Source organism: Grampus griseus, assembly GCF_964374135.1.
Source record: "Grampus griseus genome assembly, chromosome: 20".
NCBI classification, from domain to species: Eukaryota; Metazoa; Chordata; class Mammalia; order Artiodactyla; family Delphinidae; genus Grampus; species Grampus griseus.
In genome coordinates, this window is record NC_139014.1 from 7450356 (window position 1) to 7471915 (window position 21560).

General features: G+C 57.5%; 1 protein-coding gene across 1 annotated transcript; it reads right to left on the minus strand.

Annotated features, from left to right (window-relative positions):
• Positions 1-151: 151 nt before the first annotated feature.
• Positions 152-20997, minus strand: FBF1 (Fas binding factor 1). Its single transcript, XM_082679953.1, has 29 exons — positions 20829-20997; positions 20098-20125; positions 19261-19302; positions 17023-17116; positions 16333-16393; positions 15384-15434; positions 13404-13521; positions 12775-12852; positions 12114-12233; positions 11634-11772; positions 11376-11509; positions 10679-10778; positions 9975-10409; positions 8573-8671; positions 8140-8228; positions 7912-7970; positions 6935-7090; positions 6692-6792; positions 6358-6564; positions 5569-5676; positions 5348-5487; positions 5146-5264; positions 3691-3813; positions 3371-3556; positions 2754-2930; positions 2537-2674; positions 2307-2424; positions 1834-1943; positions 152-1240 (listed from the first exon to the last, which is right to left on the minus strand). The coding sequence occupies exons 1-29, from the start codon at positions 20829-20831 to the stop codon at positions 1157-1159; spliced, it is 3417 nt and encodes a 1138-aa protein (XP_082536079.1). The 5' UTR covers positions 20832-20997; the 3' UTR covers positions 152-1156.
• Positions 20998-21560: the final 563 nt, after the last annotated feature.

The window sequence follows — 21560 nt, forward strand, 5'->3', positions numbered from 1 at the left end:
ACCCCACTCGGCGCTACCCTCTCCTCCACCACCTTCCTGCTCCCCAGACGGTCCCCTCTGATGGGAGGTGAGAGAAGCCGCTCTAGAGATTAATTGTGATTTTATTAGTTGAGTCCTTGGGTCTGCAGGAGACAACTACCAATCCTCCCACCCCTCTCCTGGCACCCCTCTGGCCGGCCTTGGCCCTCTGCCCACACGTGGAGAAGGGCGGAGCCCCCCACCCGGGACAGCAGCCGGGGTGCGGCCCCTCATGGTCCTCGGCGCTCTGTATCCTCCAAGGCAGGGGCTCTTGCTCTGTCATCTTTGTTCCCACTGGCCGGGGTTTTGTGGCAAGTGAACAGCATGGAGAAAAGCCTTCTGTCCCTCCCCACACCTCACTGTCACCCGCAGCCCCCTCTTTGCCTCTGCGGAGCGCATTAGAAGACGCCGATGAGGCCAGCGTCTGTGCTGGTGAGTCCGCTGCCGCGGCAGCTGGGAACAAGGCGGGGGCTTTGTGTGCCAGCTTGGGAGCAGGAAGGGCTGGCTGAGTCCCAAGGGCAGGTCAGTCTGTGAGGTAAAAGCCTCTGGGCACAGCGCCCTTCCTGCCCCTGCAGCACCTCCCACTCCCTTGGCCAGGAGGCTAGAAGGCTCTTGAAAATTTGCGGCCTGACTCTATGTCCCCATCAGGGAGGAGACCCGGCGCTCCCTCTGCTGGCCTCTCAGGCAGGGAGGGCAGCAGACTCCTTGTGGCAAGGGAGTCGAGAAGACCCCCCCGCCTCAGAAGAGGCCCAGGCGAAAAGATCCCCAGACCATCGATGGGCTGAGGGGCCGAGGGGCCCACAGAGCCCAGTCAGACGCTGGGCCCTGAGCCGGACGTCTGCGGGGCTGGAGCACCGACGCCGTCGCTGACGGTGTCGTGGGGCTGAGATGTCCTCAGCCTCGCGTGTCCCCAGAGGCTGCTGCCTCCTGGGGAGTCTGAGAGGCACGGGGGCGCCTGCCTGCCTCCGCACGGGCCGGAGTGTCGGAAAGAACGCGCTGGCACCCTGTCCACAGGAAGAGCTGTAATCAGGCCCTGGGCATTGCAGGGCTCTCCCTGGCCCCCCTGCTCGGCGCTGGAGGCCAGTGGGCAGTGGGACGGTTCTAGAGTCAGGCCTCTGCTGAGGAGGCAGTGGGGCCTTCAGGCTGAATGCGACGTCACGTTGTAGGAGGCTTTCTTCAGGGTCTCCAGGAAGAACTGCTCGTTCTCCAGGAAGTCACGGTCCTGAAAGGCAGGGCTGAGTGAGCAGCCACCCTCTGGTTCCCTCCTGCCCCGTTTCTGTGCGCAGGGACGCGGGGTTGCTGGACTGAGAGTGAGCTGGACCCTGGGTGCCAGCCGAGCAGCCCTCCCTCGGGGCCCCTCTCACTCGCATCCTAGCTCAGCCTGGCTCTGGGAGTCAGTGGGGGTGGGGCAGGGAACGAGCACACGCACTGGAGTGAGACACCAGCGCTCACGCCCAGTGGGGCCACGTGTTCGCACGTGACTTCATCCCTCTAAGCCTGTCTGTAAACTGGAGACAATAACATGACCTGCCTGGTAGGGCTGTGGGAGGGTACAAGCTTATCAGGCACGGCACAGAGCCTGGCATGTAGGAAATGCTCCATCAGTGACGCGGTGAGCATCTCTGAGACGTGTCCTCTAAGCAGTCTGCGCTGCTGCTCTCCTCCAGGGGGTGGGCTCAGCCCTCCCCGGGGCCAGGCTGTGCTCCCTCCTGCCTCTGCCTGAGCTGCTTGTCCCCAGTGTGAACACGAGGAGCCCTAAGTCCAGGGGGAGTAGGTGGGCCTGGGCCGGGGCGGCATCTGCTCTGGGAAGCTCACCTGCTCAGCTGTGTGTTTCAGCAGCACCAGCTTGGCGTAGAGGTGCGAGGGGCCCAGGCTGGCTGGCAGCTGGCTGCACTGAGGAGCCGGGGGGACAGGAGCCATGATGGCTGTAAAGGCCAAGGAGGACGGAGTCAGGGACTGCAGCGCTCTAGAGCCCCTGAGGCACAACTACCGAAGCCCGCGTGCCTAGAGCCCGTGCTCCGCAACAAGAGAAGCCACCGCAATGAGAAGCCCGCGCACCACGACGAAGAGTAGCCCCCGCTCGCAGCAACTAGAGAAAGCCCGCGCACAGCAACGAAGACCCAACGCAGCCAGAAATAAATAAACAAACAAACAAAAAACCCAAGATGACTTTAAAACCCAGCTGCCCCCTAACCTGAGCACACAGGAGGCGTGGGCAGGGTGTTGCTGGCCCTGCCCTGCCCAGTGGGCCGGCCGAGCCAACGTCCCACCCGCCTGTAGCCACTTACCACTCAGACCAGAGGCTGCCGAGCCCTGGGCCCTGGAGAGCAGCCCCACGGGCCCGGAGGGCAGGTCCTGTCGGATACGATCCAGCTGCAGCCGCTGCTGGGCCAGACTCAGATTCTCCTGTCCCCGTCCCCCCAGAGAGGACACAGCTGTGAGGGCAGAAGGCTGGGGGCAGGGGTGGGGGTAGGGATGCCCCGGGAGCGGGGGGAGCGGGAGGCAGGAAGAGCCTTGCCTGGTGCACGTGCCGCTCCTGCTGCCGCAGCTGCTCCTGCTGCCGCTGCACCAGCTGCAGCCGGGCCTGCTGCTCCGCCTGCACCTGCCGGGCCTCGCGCAGGGCCCGCTCCCCCTCCTCGTACTTCTGCGAGGCCACCTGCGGGGAGGCCGCCTGGGTCAGCTGGGCTGGCGGGGTGGGTGCACTGCCCACGCCCAGGGGCTGAGCCGCTGGGCACCTGGCTCATGCTCTCCACCTCCTCAGCGCGCAGCCTGATGCGCTGGGCGGCGGCGCTGACCCTCTCCTTCTCCAGCCGCAGCTCCCGGCGCTCCTGTTCCAGAGCCTCCCTCTCGGCCGCCAGCTGGTCCTCTTTGGCCCGGAGCTCACTTGCCCTGAGCTTCAGCTCTGCCTGTTCCTGGAGACAGCAAAGCCTCTCTGCAGCCTCCTCCCCGGAGCTGAACTGGGCTCTGCTCAGGGTTCCGAGGACCCGCTGGCCGCCCTGCCTCATGGCTGTGGCTCGGCTCCGCCCTGACTCTGGGAGGAGGTGGTGGGAGACCTGGGGCCAAGCCCCGCTGCAGCCCCTCGCCCCCGCGCTCAACTTCTCGGAATCCGATTTCTAGAATATCTAAGTCACGGGAACGTGATGAGGAGTTAATGAGCAAATGTGTAGAAAGTACCTGCGATGATACGATAAACGGAAGTAGTTATTACGATGACTGTTGTTTTAATTCCTATACTCCCGTTACCGCTGCGCTCTTTCCTAAGCTGACACGTCCTGACGGAGGGGCTGTGAGGCCCCGGAGAGGGGCAGGGCTGCCTGGGCTTCCCGCTGTCCGGGGAGGCTCTGGGTCTTACCTTGGCCAGGCTGACGAGGGTGCCCTCCCGCTGGGTGTCCACCTGCAGCGCCCGCTCCACCGCACGCTCGGCCCGCTCCTTACTCAGCTTCTGCTGTGCACAGAACTCGGCCCACTCGGCCGCCAGGCGCCGCCGCTCCTCCCCACATTTGTGCATGACGGACTTCTGCTCCTCCAGCAGGGCACTCTGGGGCGAGGGCGTGAGGGCACAGGTGAGCATCCCTGGGCGCAGGCACTCTGGGGCGAGGGCGTGAGGGCACAGGTGAGCACCCCTGGGCGCAGTGGCAGGGACGGAGCTGAACGCGCTGTGGCCAGGCTCACCCTGGCCCTCTCCATCTCCTCCCGCTCCACGGCCATCTGCTGGGCCACCACCTTCCTCTGCTCCTCCAGAGCGCGCTGCGCGGACTCGGCCTTGGACTGCTCGGCGTTCACCCGCCAGCGTTCCTGCGGGCCGGGCAGGGTCAGGGCTGAGGGCTCACGCCCCCTGGATGCTCCGCCTGCCCCCATTCAGGCCGGAACGTGCCCTGGGGAGCCGTGCAAACCGCCCTCCTCTGGCTTCTCCCACAAACACATCCTTTCCTGAGCAGTGAAAATGGGAAGGAGCCCGAGGCCTGCCGGGGCCCAGCTGCTGGGATTAACTGTGCTGAGGCTGATGGCTCGGGAACCGCTGCTGAGAGAGGCACCTTGTGGCTCCAAAGGGCCAAAGAACAGCAACATCCCTGCTCCCTGAATCGCCAACTACAGCACTGCCCGCCTGTCTCTTGTCATCCAACAGGGAAAGAGCACCAGGGTGGGCATGACACCGTATGCCAGGGGACTCAGGGCACACACAAGCCTGGCCCGAGACAGGCGCTGAATACAGCACCGAATGAAGGGCTGAATAAATATGGTTCACGATGTAAAAACATCTGTGTCTATGTACTGATATGTCTATAGGATATATGTGATGTCATCAATGGCTATCTCTGGCTAGTGGGTAATTTTTATTTTCTTTATTGTTGCCTGTTATTTTAACATGTTCAATGAGATGTATCACCTTATAACCTTGTACAGAAAAGGAAAAGGTATTATTATTTCTGAATTCATCAAATATTTATTGGATCAATTCCATCAGGGATTGCTTTTTTGTTTGGCATAAGGTAGGGGTCAATTTGAGTTTTTTCATAAGTACAGCCAATTGTTTTATTTTAATTTTTTTTTTTGCTGTGCTGCCCAGCTTGTGGGATCTTAGTTTTCTGACCAGGGATTGAACCCGGGCCCCCTGCAGTGAAAGCATGGAGTCCTAACCCCTGGACCACCGGGGAAGTCCCCATAAGTACAGCCAACTGTTTAAGCACGCTTATTAAAATACGGAACACCTCACGAATTTGCGTCATCCTTGCGCAGGGCCATGCTAATCTTCTCTGCGTTGTGCCAGTTTTAGTATGATGTGCTGCTGAAGTGAGCACGAAAAGCCATGATTTTCTAAAGAACGAAGCTCGCTCTCATACCTGGAAGATACGTAGGGAGTTTAAATACGTTATCTGTTACGGCTCAGAAGGCAAGAGCACTTCTCCGAAAGTCCCAGGCATCCCTGATGAGCAGGTAGGAGCTGGATGGGGTAGGCCTGGGGCGCTTCTGGAGGTGGGGAGGTGGGAGCCCCTGCAGAGGCAGGAAAGGGCAGGAGAGACATTCCAGAGGAGAGTCCCGAGGCCCAGGAGGCGAGGTCAGAGTACAGCTGCCATCCCCTGGGTGCCCGGGGGGGGACAGGCCCCGCGGCAGGAGGACGCGCCCCACCTGCTCCAGCAGCCGGCTCTGCTCGCCCAGGCGCGCCTCCATCTTCCCGATGACCTCCTGCAGCCGGCCCCGCTCCTCCTCCATGTCCCGCTGCTGCCGGCTCAGCCTCTCCTGCAGCGCTGGGGGCGGCCACAGGGCACTCATTGCCCGCCCACCTTCCCACCACGGGGGACAGGAGAGAGGCACGTGTGGCCTGCGGTACCTCGGAGCTGCTCGTCTCGCTGCCGGATCCCCAGCTCCCGCTCCTGGGCAGTGCTGAGGTGCGAGGCCTCCACGCGGGAGGACAGCTCGTGCAGGCTGCTGGAGAACTTCTCCATCTGCTCGATGATGCCATTCAGGGACCTGCGGGGGGCTCAGGTCACGGCGGCCCGTGGAGCCCAGCAGGGCCGCGCCGGGCGGGCAGGGCCTGGATGGCGCGCCTACCGCGTATGGGAGGTGGCGCTGGTGACGGCGTCGATCTCCCGGTCCTTCAGCAGCTTCAGCCGCTGCAGCTGCTCCTCGTGGTCCTTGCGCATCTCCAGGATGGAGGCCCTGGGGGACAGCGGGGAGGGCGGCTCTGCGTGGGAGGGGCCTGCCTCCGGGTGCTCCATGCTCCGTGGGCCTCTCCTCCCCATCTCCGGGCACGGCCTCACTTTCCCCGGCTCCTCTGCCTTATCTGTCTTGCTGCCTCAGTGCCACATGCACTCTCTGGGGGCAGATTCCTTGTTATGCAGCAAAGGACACTCGACAGGTGTGCCGACAACCCTTTCGTGTCTGGCCAGTCTGAGCCGTGTGAAAAGGCCGGCTCTACCCCGTCGGCCAACTCCCTCACGTGCTTTTTCTTAGTTTTGCTCTCATCTAGAAAGGTAACCAGATCAACGCGCCAGGCACGACCTTTTCCAGGGCCAACTAGTTACTAGGCTCGAGAAATGGGGCCGGTGAGTGGGTTCACCGGTGCTGAGTTAGCCCTCGGGTTGCTTGCTGCTGCCAGGCCCTGCCCGAACAGCTAGTGACCTTGGGCCCTGCCGGTATGCCCTCCCCGCTCTGTAGGAGTGATGGGTCCCCACTTGTGGGGCGATGGGGCAGTGAGCTCGGCCTAGGTCCTTTCCCAGAATGGAAGGGGTCGAGCCTCGGTCCAGAGGCTGCCGAGTCCATGGCTTGGGGTCTCACAGCAATTGGCTTCCCCTGGCCACCCTTGCAGGCAGCCCCCCTGCCCCCGGGCCTCCCCCTCACCGCTGCAGCTCCCGGAGCCGCTCCATCTCCTGGTCCTTCTCCTGCACGGTGGCCGCCAAGCGCCGCTGGTGCTGGGCTGTGAGCTCGGCGCGGGCCTGCTCAGCCTCCTGGCAGCGCGACAGATACTGGGCACACAGCTCCTCGTTCTCTCTCCGCAGACGCTCTTCCCGTTGCTGGTACGATGTTTCTAGCACCTTGACTCGGCTCCTGCCAACAGCACACCCAATCACGGGGCTCAGGAGGTGCCGGCGGCCACCCGAAGGGCCTCTCAGAGCACGGGAGCTGGGGCCGGCCATGAGCCACCGGAAGTCCGGGCCGGAGAGGCGGGGGGTACCTGTGGGCGCTGTCGATGAGCTCCAGGTCTGCCTGGTGCCTCTGCTGCAAACTTTCCAGCAGCAGCAGGTGCTGCGTCCGCTCCAGCTCGAGCTTCCGCACCTGGGAGACGGCGGGAGGGACGGGTTGTGTGTGTTGTGGGGGGCAGGGTCCCTCAGACCGCCTGGGGAAGCCGTCCGGCCGTCACGTGGCCCGCTCTCACTTCAGCCCTGCCCCCGGAGCCGGCTGCCCCTCTGCCCCGCACCTGGGCCTCGAGCTCCGCCAGCCGGGCCTGGCTCTGCAGGAGGTCGGCCTGGAGCTCGGCAGTGCCCCTCTGAAGCTGAGCCTGTGCCGCCAGGAGCTGCTGCTGGTACTCGGAGCCGGGCAGCAGGCTCCAGGCCAGGGACTCTGGGAGCAGGGACTGGAGGAGAAGGGGAGGGATGTTCCCTGTCAGGTAGGGGCCAGGGACTCAGCTGAGCTCACCCACCTCTGGCCCTCACTCACTGGACCTCCCAGGCCCTGTGTCTGATCTGGGGCTGTAGACGGGGACAAGGTCGTGACACCGAGAGGCCAAGGATGAGGCCCGGGAGCGTCAAATGGTCACTGCCCCTCCCCTCGCAGGTCTCGCTGGGGAAGATGAGTCTCCCTTCCGCCCTCAGAACAGCATCCTCCCAGAAAGGGTTCCAGATCCCTGGATAAACAGCCGAGTCCCAGCAGAGCCTTGGCTACAACAAAAGGTTGTGACCCTGGCCCTTTCTGTCAGGCCTGAAGCCCCAACGCGGACAGCCGTTCTGGTTCCCGAAGGCTGCCCACCACCCACCCTCTCAAAGGCACTTCCGGGTTACCCGGGAGGTGCCCCCGTGGGGCTAGGCCTCCTCAGGCCCGGGGGTCACCGGCGCCGCTGCACCTGGGAAACAGAGGCGGTGCAGTGGGAGGAGGGCAAGGATGGAGGAGGCTTTCTAGACAGAGCAGCAGGACACCCGCGGCCCTGCTTTCTGATTAGAGCCTTCCCAGCTGCCCCCACCTGGGTGCCACCTCACTTCCCTACTGATGCTGGCGAATCCGCGCCCAAACCTGCCCGGGAGTGGCATGGAAAGTGCTGGCGGGGAGCGCCGGGGGAGCCAGCTGATAGCACGACGCGGGCCTCCCAGCAGCTTGTCGGGTTTGGCAGGTGTTGCCTCTGAGCACGTGAGAATTGTTCCATGGGCCCGAAACCTACACCTGTTGGTTCACCCTCCCTACCTGGACAGGCACAGAGAGCCCTGGGGCTTCCTGGGAGCTTGGGAAACCAATTGCAGGCTCTGAAAAATCAACAGCAGAGCAATGAGCAGGGGGTGCAGGGAGGGCCCGCGGGCTGGGTGTGTGCTCGGGAGAGCCCAGCTTCCCTCGTCTGCCAGGGCCCCCGAAGGAAGCTCTCAGTGTCTCTTCTCTACCCAGAGTTACACCCCTCGAGCAAAGCAGAAGACAAACCAGTGCCGGAGCAATCTCCAGGGGCTGCTCCCCTCTTTGGGTCACCCGCGTGGAGGGCCGAGGCAGCGGGCTTCCAAGTCACGGGGGACCTGAGGACACAGGAATGGGGGTGGCAAGCTGAAGAGCCTTCTGTGTAGGACGCCGGGAGCAGGGGAGGGTTGGCCCAGCAGGAAAGGAAAATGTCAGGTTCAAGTCACTGACTGCAAAGGCCTGGAGGCTGGTAGTTTACTAAGAGTGAGGTCTCAGCTGGGAAAAGGGGACGGGGACCCCCTTACTCTGTGGGCCCCTTACTCCGTGGGCCTGCTACGTGGTCTGGGATACCACACGCCACGCTGACCACGAGGAGCCCAGCACAGCCGTCTGCCGCTCTAGGGAAGGGGGCCCGGGCCACCCCGCCGCACCTCCCCTAGCCGCAGCCCCGCCATGAATGTACCCTGAGGCGGCAGGCCGGGCAGGCGGCCTCGGTGCTGCCGTGCCTGGGGTCCCCCCGGCGGCTGCTGGCTCGAGCCCTTGGGTGCCGGCAGCAGGCTGGCTGAGGAAGTAAATGTTAAAGTGAAGGAGGCAGAAGGTCCGGGTTAGGCTGGACCAAGACGGGCTGGGACAAAGCCCACGAGTGAAGCTGTGTGGCCACCCCTCCTCCCGCCTCCCCTCAGCCTTCCTCCTGTTCCTAACCATCCCGTCTTGGTAATTCTCCTCCCAAGTCTGAGCGCCTGGCCTTCCGTAGCCCGTCCTGGCCTCAGTGCTCACTGGGACCACCTGAGGATGTCCCAGGAGCGACCACGGGCCTGTTACGGGCAGCAAGGCCGTGCGCCGGGCCACGCGGCTCGCTCAGCTTCGGCGGAGGGCCTGCTCACTCACCCTCCCGCCGGCTCCAGCACCCTTTGGGCTCCTCGCTTCTCCTGTCTGGTGCTCCCCCTTCCTTCTCGGCTCTCGGGATCACCTCGGTTTCAGGTCCAGGTCCAAACCACCCTCCTCATTCACCCCAACCCCAGGGCTGGGTGACATCCCTGGCCTGTCACATGAGCGCCCCGCCTCGCCTCCCCTTCGCTCCAGCCGCAGAGCATCCTGCTGCTTCCTCTGGACAGTCCCGGCCTCGCCAGCCCCCTCAGGGCCGCTCACATCCTGCGGCCTCCCCTTCTCGAACACTCCCCAGGAGCACGCGCGGGTCCCCAGGAGCACGAGCGGCTCCGACCCGCGCACGCATTGCCTGCCTTAGCTCGGTCAGCAGGGCAGTTGGACACTGGGTGTCCCACCAGCCCGAGGGCGCTGTGGACAGAGCCCCTGCTCAGAGGCACCGGGATGGCTGTGTGTTTGCCATAAGGGCGCCCTTGGTCTCCTGCCCGATCAGCTCAGCACTTGTCCCCACAGCAGTCAGGGAGTGAGCGTCGGCAGCCCCCCAGCTCCCTCGTGCTTTCATCTGAGCAAAGGCAGGGAGCTGGACACTCTCCCCAGCACCTAAAGAAGGGGAGAAGCACGGCCGAGAGGCGGTGCTCTGCTCTGAGGCACGCTGTGGGCACTCCCGACCGAGGCACCGAGACAGCAGGGTCCTCCTTCCACAGGAGACAGCAGCCCTGGGACTTCGTTGGTGGCACAGTGGCTAAGACTCCGCGCTCCCAATGCAGGGGGGAGTGGGTTTGATTCCTGGTCAGAGAACTAGATCCGACTTGCCGCAACTAAGAGATCGCGTGCTGCAACTAAAAAAGATCCCGCACGCCTCAACGAAGATCCCGCACGTGGCAACAAAGATACCTCGTGCTGCAGCTAATACCCAGCACAGCCAAATAAATAAATATTAAAAAAAAGAAAATTAAAGGGACAGCAGCCCAAGCCCCTACCTGTCGGAAGGCAGCGCCCCTACCGAGTGCTGGCCCTTACAGGCTGCGTCGTGCTCCTCTCCGGACAGACCTTGGGACTTCTTCCGAGACAGGGCATGGCTCAGCCAGTCCTCCTCCTTCTTCCCAGACGCTCCTGGCTGGGAAGGCTGGCTGCCTTCGGCAGGAGAACCGGTACCCTCGGTTGGTGGCTGTGCCCCCAAGGAGGGCAGCCCGGCCGGGGCAGAGTGGTGGCTGGGAGCAGAATGCTGGCTGGCGGGAGGGGGGCCCCTCCGAGCCTCCCTGGTCGGGGAGGTAGGGAGCAGGTCCAGGCCTTCGTCCTTGAGGCCCAGCCAGTCAGCACCTCCCCTCCTGGGCTGGGTAGGGCTGGATGCTGCTGGGGTGCTCTGTCTGGAGCCTGGTTCTCCCTTGGGGTCTGTGCCGCCTTCAAAGAACCTACTTCAAGACAGAGAAGTGGGGGGTCTAAGGCAGGGCAAGCAGCCTGTCCCAAGAGGCCCCTGACGGGCCTTTCCCTCCACTGCTGGGGGTGACTATGGGGCCCATGCTAAGAAGTCGTGATGCCCGGGGCCCTGCACAGCCAGAGCCGCGGCAAGCTGAGTGATGTCCGTAGAACACCATGAACACCCATGAAAGACATCTTGGATTCCGCCCATTTTCCCAGCGGGCAACCTGCCTCCAAGGCCAAGCTCCTTGCAGGCCCCACTTACCTGACGGACTGCCGGCGGGACTGCCGGCCCTCGGAGGAGCCCACGGTGGGCTGATAGGCCCCAAAGGTGAAGTCCTCATCACCCCCGGGGTCTTCTTTGTCTGTGAATGAAGGAACCTGTGATCTAGAGCAGGGGGACTCAAACCCTTCTTCTGTAGCTGCAGAATTCTTTGTTTAAGAAAAGCTGAACTGGCAGCCTGATGGGTAAGACGAGTGATAGGGAAGCTGCTGTGGAGAAAGCAGGGTGAGGGGCTGGGCGTCTGTCAACACTCAGGCTCCAGCCTACAAAACATCACCCAGGAGCTGTTAAGAGTGTACCAGCGGGCCCTGCCGCAGACCCCCTGCAGGTGAGGCGTGGTGAGCCGTGCGTGTCACGAGCGTGATTCTCAACAGATGGCCCGTGGGCCGATGCTCTGAACGGAGGAACACTGGTCCAGGGCAGTGTTTTTCAAACCGTGAGCTGCTGCCTATTAGCAGGTGGAAATACTAATTGAATGAGTGGCAACCAATGTATTTATTAGTCAAAGAACACATACATTGAATGTGGTGACTATTATTTCCTGACATTTTTTGTCTCAGTAATAAACGTGAATAATTAAAGGTGTGTCATGATGTAAAGCTTATTTCTTATCATGGCTTGTGGTAAAATCTGTTCTGGGGGTCCACTCCCCACCGCCCCTGCCCCACAAGCTCCTCACCCTGTGGCCGCTGATACTTCTTGTCCAGCTTGAATTCCCTGTGCTCCCTGGTGCCCGGACGGGCCAGGAGTTTGGCGGCAGTGCCCCGACCCAGCAGCTCATCCAGCTTGGAGCGGGCAGGGAGGGGCCCTTCCCTGCAGGATGGGACATAGGGCTGGTACATGTGAACACAAGGGGCTCCTGGGGGGGCCCCCACTGTACCCTCCCTCTCACTTTTCCCTGGCCAGGGAGGGACTCTCCGCTCACAGGGACCCTTACTGGTCTCCCGTGTGCCTCCTCTCTGCTTTGGGACTGTCTCCAAACCCCAGGGTGGCCATGATGTCGTCCCCATCGTCAAAGAGCAACTCTTCTTTCTTTCGGACTGGAGTGTTCCCAGGAGTTAGAGTGATAGAGGGCGCTAAGGGACAGAACACAGGGCACAATGCCCACAGCCTTCTGGCTGCAACGGTGATGTTTGAATGGGTCGAGGGGGGCGTTTCCCTGCAACCCTGGCCTTTGGGTGGAAGAGCGGGCATGGCAGTGTCTGGTCTGCCCACAGCACCCAGCTTCCCCAGCCCCACTCCCACAGCCCCACCCCCGGGCTCCTGCATCCCCCCTCCCCGTTCCCAGAGACTGATAACCTCTTGGTCCAGGATCTAAGACCTGTGGTCCCTGCCTGGTGGGGTGTCTGGCTCTGCACCGCAAAGTTCAGCTAGCCAACTGCACCTGCCCCGGGAATGGGTAACACGCCCACCCCACCTTGATCTCTGGCCAGGGCTGGGCTCTTTACGGAAGCTGTTTTACTCTCCGTCTCCGGCAGCTTCTTGGCGATTCCTTCCTCATCATCAGAGAGAAGTCCTGCCAACGGGTCTTCCAAGTCTCACGGCCAGAAGGGGAAGCAAAGGGAAGACTGCACACTTCGTTCAGGAAAACAAGCGCTGTGCTGTGCTAGGGGAGTTATTGCTCTCCTGGAGATTTCTAGCCGCTCTGATATCTATACAAGCCGCTCGGCATCTGGGGGCCTGGGTTAGCGGGGCTCGGACACAGACCAGGCTGGGCCAGGGGAGAGGAAGCAGGGAGAGTGGCCCGGGCTTCAGGGCCTGCACTGAGGCATGAGAAGAGAAGTAAAACTTCCACGCATTCATGAAGGAAAAGGAACTCTTCCCCACACTTTATAAAGTCTTCAGTTTGACACCTGGCTTCAAAGTCCTTGCAAATAAGTGCCCCAGACATGCCAGCCGGTAGAACATAATTAGTCCCTCCCTGAATTCATGAGGAACAAAACCAGCGGCACGAGCTCTCTGCTCCTCTTCTGACATACACAGTGGCCCGGCCTCGGGCAAGCAAGTAAGCATCGCCCAGCCTACTGCACTCCCAACACTGAAGCACCCCAGAGGTGTGACTGCAGGGTCTGTGGTACCTTCGAAGGAGAACTTCCTGTACTGATGCCCAAGGCTGGTGGGAGAGGGAGATAGCTTCTTGGTGGGAATGGCATCTCCTGCAGGGCGCAAAGGGAAGGCAAGGTCACAGGCCTGGATCTCTCCTGGCCTACGTTCTGCCAGACCAAGACTGGGACCACTGGGCTGGCGCACACTTCTACCTGGAGGCTGAGGGCTTGTGGCCGTGGACACAGCCATGGGATGGGGCTACACCTCTCCGCTTCTCAAACAGGCTTCTGGCCGGGAAATGTGGTCTGGAAGCTACCTCTGGCCCCTATTCACAAGTTGCTCCAACAGGGACATAGGTTTGGGAGACGCACAGGCTACCATAAAATTCTCCAACTTAACTCAAATGGCTTCTCCAGGAGCTGCCATGTTGGACTTAGAGGGACTGGAAGAGCCGTAGGAAGGAGGAAAGCTCAACCTGTCTCCCTCCCCCACTATAAATACTCTGTCACACACGCACACAGTGAGCTCCTGGCCTCTCCATCCAGGCAGAGAAAACCCACAGGGCTGAGAGCTACCCTCTAAGCACCGCCCACATCCCCAAAATGTCCCTTGATTCGCGGACCTATGTCTCACTCACGTTTCTCATTGGCTGTTAACACACCAGCAGGTTTAAGAGGACTAGGCTGCTCTTCTTTCCCAGAACCCTTTGCAGACCTTTTGCTTGAGGCTAGATTAGACTTCTTCAGACCCAAGAGATCAGCATCCATTTCATCCAGATCCTGGAAAAGCAGGGAGGGGGGAGGAATCCCCACAGGGGCTCAGCCAGCGGGTGCTAAACACCCTCATGCTCTGAGTAGCCTGGTGAGGGTGTTGCCTCCAACTTCCATATGGAACAAATGGGGACTTGGGGTGGGGGATTGAACACGGACAGAGGCAGGGCCAAAGCCCAAAGACTCAACATAGTCGATCTCAGATAAGCTGAAAGGTCTCAGGTTGGTACTCCTATCAGCCCCACCGGCAGCTCCTGCCTTGATGCTAGGATGAGAGGGTGCCTAAAACCTGCTTTCAGCAGCTTCTCACAAAGGCTTAGCGAATGTCAAAGCTATTTGCAGTAGAAACGAAACAGCAGGATCCTGGGGTTTAAGACTCCCCAAGGGACTACCACCGGGCAGTGACAAGGGACCTGAGGCAAGAAGATAACCCTCTGTCCAAAGTCAAGAAAAATTTGATCTCAGGAATCCCCTGGTGGTCTGATGGTTAGGACTCCGCGCCTCCACTGCAGGGGGCCCGGGTTCAATCGCTCCCTGGTCAGAGAACCAAGATACCGCAAGCCGAGCAGCTCGGCCTGGAAAAAAAAAAAAAAGAGGCATGAAGAAGCCTGCAAAATACAAAGCCTTTAAAAAAATGTCTTTTTCATCTGGATTCCTTAGCCTGCCTGGGTCAGGAGAAGCAAACTGACAACAGAGGCAGAGGTATGAGAAGGATGCTATTCTGGGTCAATGAATGGTCTACGGTAAGGGCATTAAAAACCACCATAAGCAAGCTGGGAGAGGAAGATGGTCGGGGACTCCCTGGTTGCCACAAGCCCTTGGTACAGACTGGGAGCATGGCGATTTTGATAAGTGTGGTTGGTGCTCCAAGGGCGGTTGGCAGAAATGTGAGGAAACAAAAGAATGAGAAAACTATTCAGAAGAAAGGTGAGTTGGGAAAGATAATGGAACCAAAGGTAAGCAGAGTGGGTGGAGGGTTCAGCTCGTGGTCCTGGAATGAGAGACTCAGAGCCACCACTATCGACTAGTCAGAGGACTCGAGGGTCACGCCCAGGGGGCCCAGCTGCCTGGTCTTGGGGAGGAGCAATTTCAAACTGAGGTTAAAGAAGCTGATTCCGGAGCCAAGAAGGAAACAGACTCCAACCCTTCAGGGCCCCACAGGGCTGAAAGCAAGCGCTCAGCCCTGGCCTGTGGCAGCATGGGTTAACCAGAAGGGACATGAAGTGGAGGTCAGGTGGGAGGATGCTGCTGGACAGAAGGGGAGGGAGAAAACAGGACCACTCAACATTTTAGACCCCAGCCAGGCCACCCGAGCCCCATGAGATGGTGCTTATGAATTTATGTCTTAAAATTCCATTGCAAAGATCAGCTTGGGGCTCGATCTGACAAGAGGACAGCTGTACTAAAGGGGACTTGGCCGGGGATGTGAGGAGAAATCTGGAGAAAGATTAAGAGCAAGATTTAGGAGGGAATTCCCTGGTGGCCCAGTGGTTAAGATTCTGGGTTTTCACTGCCATGGCCCGGGTTCAATCCCTGGTGAGGGCAGTGTGGCCAAAAAAAAAAAAAAAAAAAAGAACAAGATTTAGGGGAAACGGTCTCCCCCTTTCCTCACGGGGGAGGCAGCCCCATTTCGCCAGAGGCCTGTGACGTGACTGTGTCTCTGGGTGGGTGAATTTCCATAAACTAGGAAAACTGATTTATACCCAGAGGGGCAGGGAGGGCAAGAGCTCATGAATGCCATTCTTGCATGAGGTGGGGCTCAGAAATACAAATTGTAAAAGAAGAAATGAGAGGGAGAATGAAGGCTTGGCACAAAATAGTATCCCACCCCGGGTCCCTGGCTCCCCGCATCGTGCAAGCTGTTTCCTTACCTTCATGGCCTGGAGCAGAGCCTGCGGGTCTGCATCGGAGATGTCTGAAACCTACAAGATGGGAGGTAACGAGGCGTGTTAGTCAAGGTCCAACAAAGCTCAGGGCCCTTGTTGCCTTGCTTCTGTTAGGGCAGGAGCAGAGCTGGGTCAGGGGGCATAAACTGGAGGGTCCTGCCCTCACTTGGGGCTCAGGTATTGTAGGAAGTCAAGCCTGCCCAGTTGTGGACACCCAGGAAGCACTGCCACTTTCCGGTCCTCCCAGCAGTAAGTGCACAGCCATCATAGGACTCAAATTAGGCTACTTTCCAGCCACGTGATTGGACAGCGTGGAGTTTATTATGGGAAGCACAGTTAGAAGTGGCAACATCGAGCCTAAAGCAGTTGCTCGGAGCTCTACTTTCTAGCTCATCTCACTGGTAGAAAGGAAAAGGATGCTGCCTTGGGTCCACTCAGCAGCCATTCATTCATTCATTCATTCATTTATGGCTGTGTTGGGTCTTCGTTGCTGTGCACAGGCTTTCTCTAGTTGCAGCGAGCGGGGGCTACTCTTCGTTGCAGTACGCAGTCTTCTCATTGTGGTGGCTTCTCTTGCTGCAGAGCACGGGCTCTAGGCACGCAGGCTTCAGTAGTTGTGGCCCATGGGCTCAGTAGTTGTGGCACGAGGGCTCAGTAGTTGTGGCTCGCAGGCTCAGTAGCTGTGGCTCACGGGCTTAGTTGCTCCGCGGCATGTGGGATCTTCCCGGACCAGGGCTCGAACCCGTGTCCCCTGCATCGGCAGGTGGATTCTTAACCACTGCGCCACCAGGGAAGCCCCAGCAGCCCTTTGAAGAACAAACTGGCTTCGCAGGGACTTCTAAACCTCCGTGGGCAGCCCCTCGGCACAACACTCATCTCACTGTCTCTGGGGATAAGTAGGGTCAGTGAGGAGCAGGGAATGCGCCAGGCTCACCTCAGCATCAGCTCCTGCCAGGCCTGCCCTGGTGCTGAAGGCATCATCTTCCAAGAGGGACCTGCAAAGGGGCAGAGTCAGCACCCACCCACGAATGGTCCCCAGGGCACTAGATGATTCTAAGGAGGGAGAAGTGGCTTAAAGAGTCCAAGTGAACCTGAATAGACTCTTCTCTGGAAGAACAGAGTTGCTGAAAGGAATTTCACAGGTCACCTAATGCAGTGATTTTAAAACTTTTTTAAAGCAATAGAGCCCTTTAAAAACAACAGGTAAGAGAGAAAAACAGAACTGCTTGGGCTAAAATGAAGGTGGAGGGCAGAGAGCTCACAAAGTGTCTCCCTATCTCGCAACTCTCAGGAGGACAGACACAATCTGGGAGGCACCTATCTAGGCCTATCCTCTTATTCTGAGGGTAAGAAAATTGAGGCTCAGAGAGGTTCAGGAATTGCCCAAGTTGACACAGTAAATAACCGATGTAGGACTAGAAGCCAGAACCCCCGACCTCCAGTTCAGTTCTCTTCACACTCCTCCAGGCTCCTTCACTGCCCAGGAGCTGACGGGAGGACCGGGAGGTGGTGACACTACAAGCGGGGCCCACAGTGAGTGGAAAGTGGTCGGTGGGTGGGGGAGGGGGAGGAGCATTGGGCCTGAAACGGGGCTTGGATGCCCAGGCCAGCCCCGTGTGCTCACTTTGCTCTAGCCCTTGAGGGAGGGAGCGCCTGAGCTGCACCTGTGGCGTCTCTGGCATGTGAAGCTAGTTTAACAGGCTTCTCAGGCGGTGTCGCTGGAAAAAAAGAAAACAAAAGATGTGATTCGGTCACAGAGAACTGGAGTCAAGGGGAAAAGGATTGCAAGTTCCCCACCAAGCTGTCTCCCACACCTTCCTACTGAAAGAGGGGCCTTTTTGGAGGAAGGAAACTGGCCCTGTAGGCAGGTCCCTTAAAAGCCAGAATGGGGGAGGGAGCGGTATGTTTCCAAGCAGGAAGTCAACCCAACTGGTGCCAAATGAAGAGGCTACTCCCATGCCACCGCAGCCCCATGGAAATGCAGGAACAGCAAGGCACTGCCATCGTCCACGGGCTTGTGCTTTGTGGGTTCTTATGGGCCAGGTGCGGGGAACCTCGGCCTTGTCCCTGGTGAGCTGTGCATGACCCTGAAGCCCTGCTTCTCAGTGCAGCAGACACGGACACACAGGGTAAGGGACTAATGTCCAGAATATAGAAGGAACTCGTACAACTCAACAATAAAAAGATAAACAACCCAATTTAAAAACTGGGCAGGGCTTCCCTGGTAGCGCAGTGGTTAAGAATCCGCCTGCCAATGCAGGGGACACGGGTTCGAGCCCTGGTCCAGGAAGATCCCACATGCTGTGGAGCAACTAAGCCCCCGTGCCGCAACTACTGAAGCCCCTGCGCCTAGAGCCCGTGCTCCACAACAAAGAGAAGCCACCGCAATGAGAAGCCCGCACACCGCAACGAAGGGTGGCCCCCGCTCACCGCAATCAAAGAAAAGCCTGCGCCCAGCAACGAAGACCCAACGCAGCCAAAAATAAATAAAATAAATTTATAAAAATTAAAAAAAAAGAAAACTGGGCAAAGATCTGAATAGACCTTTCTCCAAAGATATAAACGGCCAGGAAACACATGAAAACATGTTCAGCAACAATTAGTCATTAGGCAAATGCCCATGGAAATCACGAGATGCAACTTTTCACCCACTAAGATGGCTATAATCAAAATGAAAATAACAAGTATTGGCAAGGATGTGGAGAAACTGGAAACCTCTTACACTGCTGGTGGGAATGTAAAATGATACAGGTGCTGTGGAAAATAGTTTGGCGGGTCCTCAAAAAGTTAAACATAGAGTTACCACATACCCCAGTAATTCAACTCCTAAATTCACACCCAAAAGAACTGAACACATATGCCCACACAAAAACTTGTACCTGGAGGTTCATAACAGCATTATTCATAATAGCCTAGCCAAAATGTGGAAGCCACCCAAATGTCTATCAACTGACGAATGACCAAACAGAACGAGATATATCATACAATGGAATATTATCGTCCAGCCGTGGAAAGGAATGAAGAGAGGAATGCTACAATGTGGACAGACCTCGAAAACATTATGGAAAGTGAAAGAAGCCAAATGCAAAAGCCTCACACTGTATGATTCCATTTCACGTAAAATGCCCAGACTAGGCAAATTCATAGAGAAAGAAAGTTCAGTAAGTGGTTGCCTAGGGGTCGGGGAGGGGAGAATGAGGAGTGACACTAATGGTATGGAGTTTCTTCATGGGGTGATGAAAAAGTTCTGGAATTCGACTGTGGTGATGGTTGCACAACTCTGTGAATATACTAAATGCCACTGAATTGTACACTTTAAAAGAGTGAACTTTGGGCTTCCCTGGTGGGGCAGTGGTTAAGAATCCGCCTGCCAATGCAGGGGACTAGGGTTCGAGCCCTGCTCCAGGAAGACCCCACATGCCACGGAGCAACAAAGCCTGTGCGCTACAACTACTGAGCCTGTGCTCTAGAGCCTGTGAGCCACAACTACTGAGCCCATGTGCCACAACTACTGAAGCCCGCACACCTAGAGCCCGTGCTCCGTTAGCAAAGACAAGCCACGGCAATGAGAAGCACGTGCGCTGCAACGAAGAGTAGTCCCCACTCGCCTCGACTAGAGAAAGCCCGCGCACAGCAACGAAGACCAAACGTAGCCAAAAATAAATAAATTGAAAAAAAAAAGTGAACTTTATGTGGATTTTATCTCAATTCAAAAAAAAAAAGAGCAAGCCTAAATCAGGGGATTCCAGCAAAGGGGCACTTACTCTCATCTCCCAGGAGGTCACCAAGGACTGGATTTTATCTCAATTCAAAAAAAAAAGAGCAAGCCTAAATCAGGGGATTCCAGCAAAGGGGCACTTACTCTCATCTCCCAGGAGGTCACCAAGGACATCATCGATGGAACCTGGAACAGAAAAGGGGCCACTGTGACTTCAGGAGGAAAGAATGGTCCTTAGGGCCTCATGTCTTGAGACCTCATCCGGGACCTCAGAGCCCTCAGAGGTTGGGACTTAGGCTTGGCTCTCTCTTCACTGGCCATGAGATGTTTTCTATCTCCTGGCAACAAGTCACAATGCTTTGTTGAAAGACCCCAGGGTGGAATTTGAAAATAACTTTCTCAAAGGATGATGGTGAAGATTTTTCAGTAGAACCTACATGCTACGTGACACACTGGCCAACAAGCCAGTCTTGCAGACTCTGAACAAAGCCCAGATGCTTCTTTGGGAAAAGTGTTCAGGATTTCTAGGCACATATACAAGCCTCTTTCATACCACCAGTCTCCTTGTCCCCTTCCAGCTGAGCGCCCGCCCCTGCCAAGCTGGTTTGAAGACACACCACCTTGGCCACTTTCCGATGCAGCATGTAGGGGAAACCCAGGTGTGAGTACCGAATTAGTTCTCAGCTCAAGCTTCCGTGCCTTTACCACCCTTAACCCCAACGGTATACTTCTAGATACAAATACTTCAACAAGAAGGATTTTTTTTCCCCAAGTCCCATCTGTTGTTTATTTCTGAATTACTCCAAGGGCCAATGAGGCAGCATAAGGAATTCCCTAGGAAAACCAAAGCTGCCTATGGGATTATGGGGAAATCAGCAAGACTCACACTGAGAACATTCAGACAGACACGTCTAAGTTATGTGTGGACCCAAAGTGGGGGAAATATTTTTGGCGTAAGGGTGGTGTTCCATCTCCACTCACCTTTCAATCCCTTCTTGGTTTTTGGTGCCTAAAATGGGAAAAACAAATCACATTAACAAGATGAGACAGTGAACGTGTACTGAAACCAACAATGCAGAATGAACTGTTCTGCCTTTCGCCAAGTCACCAGAGGAAGAGGCGCACCAATGGCATTTATAGACAGAGGCCCTTTATGGTTTTCTGAGTTTTGAGAATAGACTCATTCAGAGCATGAAAAGGGCCCCCACTAACCAGCAGTGGACACCGCTGTGGGTGCCATCCGGTGGGCAGAAGTCTCTCCTTTTCCCTCAGATTTCCAGACGCCACACGCAAACCCTCCCAGCCAGCCAGGATGTAAAGTTTTCCTCTATTCCGTGTCCCTGACTCTTCAGGACCAGTGACAGACATGTAAGGATGCTTTCAGATGAACATTCAGAGGCTCAAAAAAGATGCTTGCTTACTGTTTAATAAGAAGTTTTTTTTTTCCCTCTGGCCGTGTCACATGACACGCAGGATCTTAGTTCCCTGGACCAGGGGTCAAACCCACGCCCCCTGCATTGGAAGCGTGGAGTCTTAACCACTGGACCGCCAGGGAAGTCCCATTAATAAGTTTGCTATCAATGCTCCTAACCATCACTCTTCTTTGGGGCCACCCAGCCCCCAAAGTACTTCATGCAGTTAAGATCTTGGAGGTGGGAGTAGGGGTGAGGGCAGGCTCCCATTTCCACACACCTACTCTGCATTCTGCCTACCATCTCAAGGCTCTGGGGGCTGCCTGCAGCTCCTTCACAGCGCTGTCCAGCTCATTCGAATTCTGCCCATCAGGCTCATCCTCCCTAATGAAGAAAATTAAAGTGGCTGCTTAAAAATTATTTGGATTTAACAGTGGTTGAGTCCAAGGTTGATCAAGCCTTCTCTCACTTTACCCATTCAAGAGATCAAAACATTTCCATCAATTAAAAATTCCTTGTAGGGCTTCCCTGGTGGCGCAGTGGTTAAGAATCCACCTGCCAATGCAGGGGACACGGGTTTGAGCCCTGGTCCGGGAAAATCCCACATGCCGTGGGGCAACTAAGCCTGTGAGCCACAACTACTGAGCCTGTGCTCTAGAACCTCCGAGCCACAACTACTGAGCCCGCGTGCCACAACTACTTAAGGCCATGCACCTAGAGGCCGTGCTCCACAAGAAAAGCCACCGCAATGAGAAGCCCGCGCACCGCAAAGAAGAGTAGCCCCCGCTCGCCGCAACTAGAGAAAGCCCGCATGCAGCAACAAAGACCCAACGCAGACAAAAATAAATTAAAAAATTCCTTGTAGGGTGAGCAATTCAGATGAGAAGCGAAGTGTTCTGGGTAACTCTTCTCTTTTCTTCTCTTCTTTTCAATATTTATTTATTTATCTGGCTGCACCGGGTCTTAGTTGCAGCACATGGGAACTCTTAGTTGCGGTATGTGGGATCTAGTTCCCTGACCAGGGATCGAACC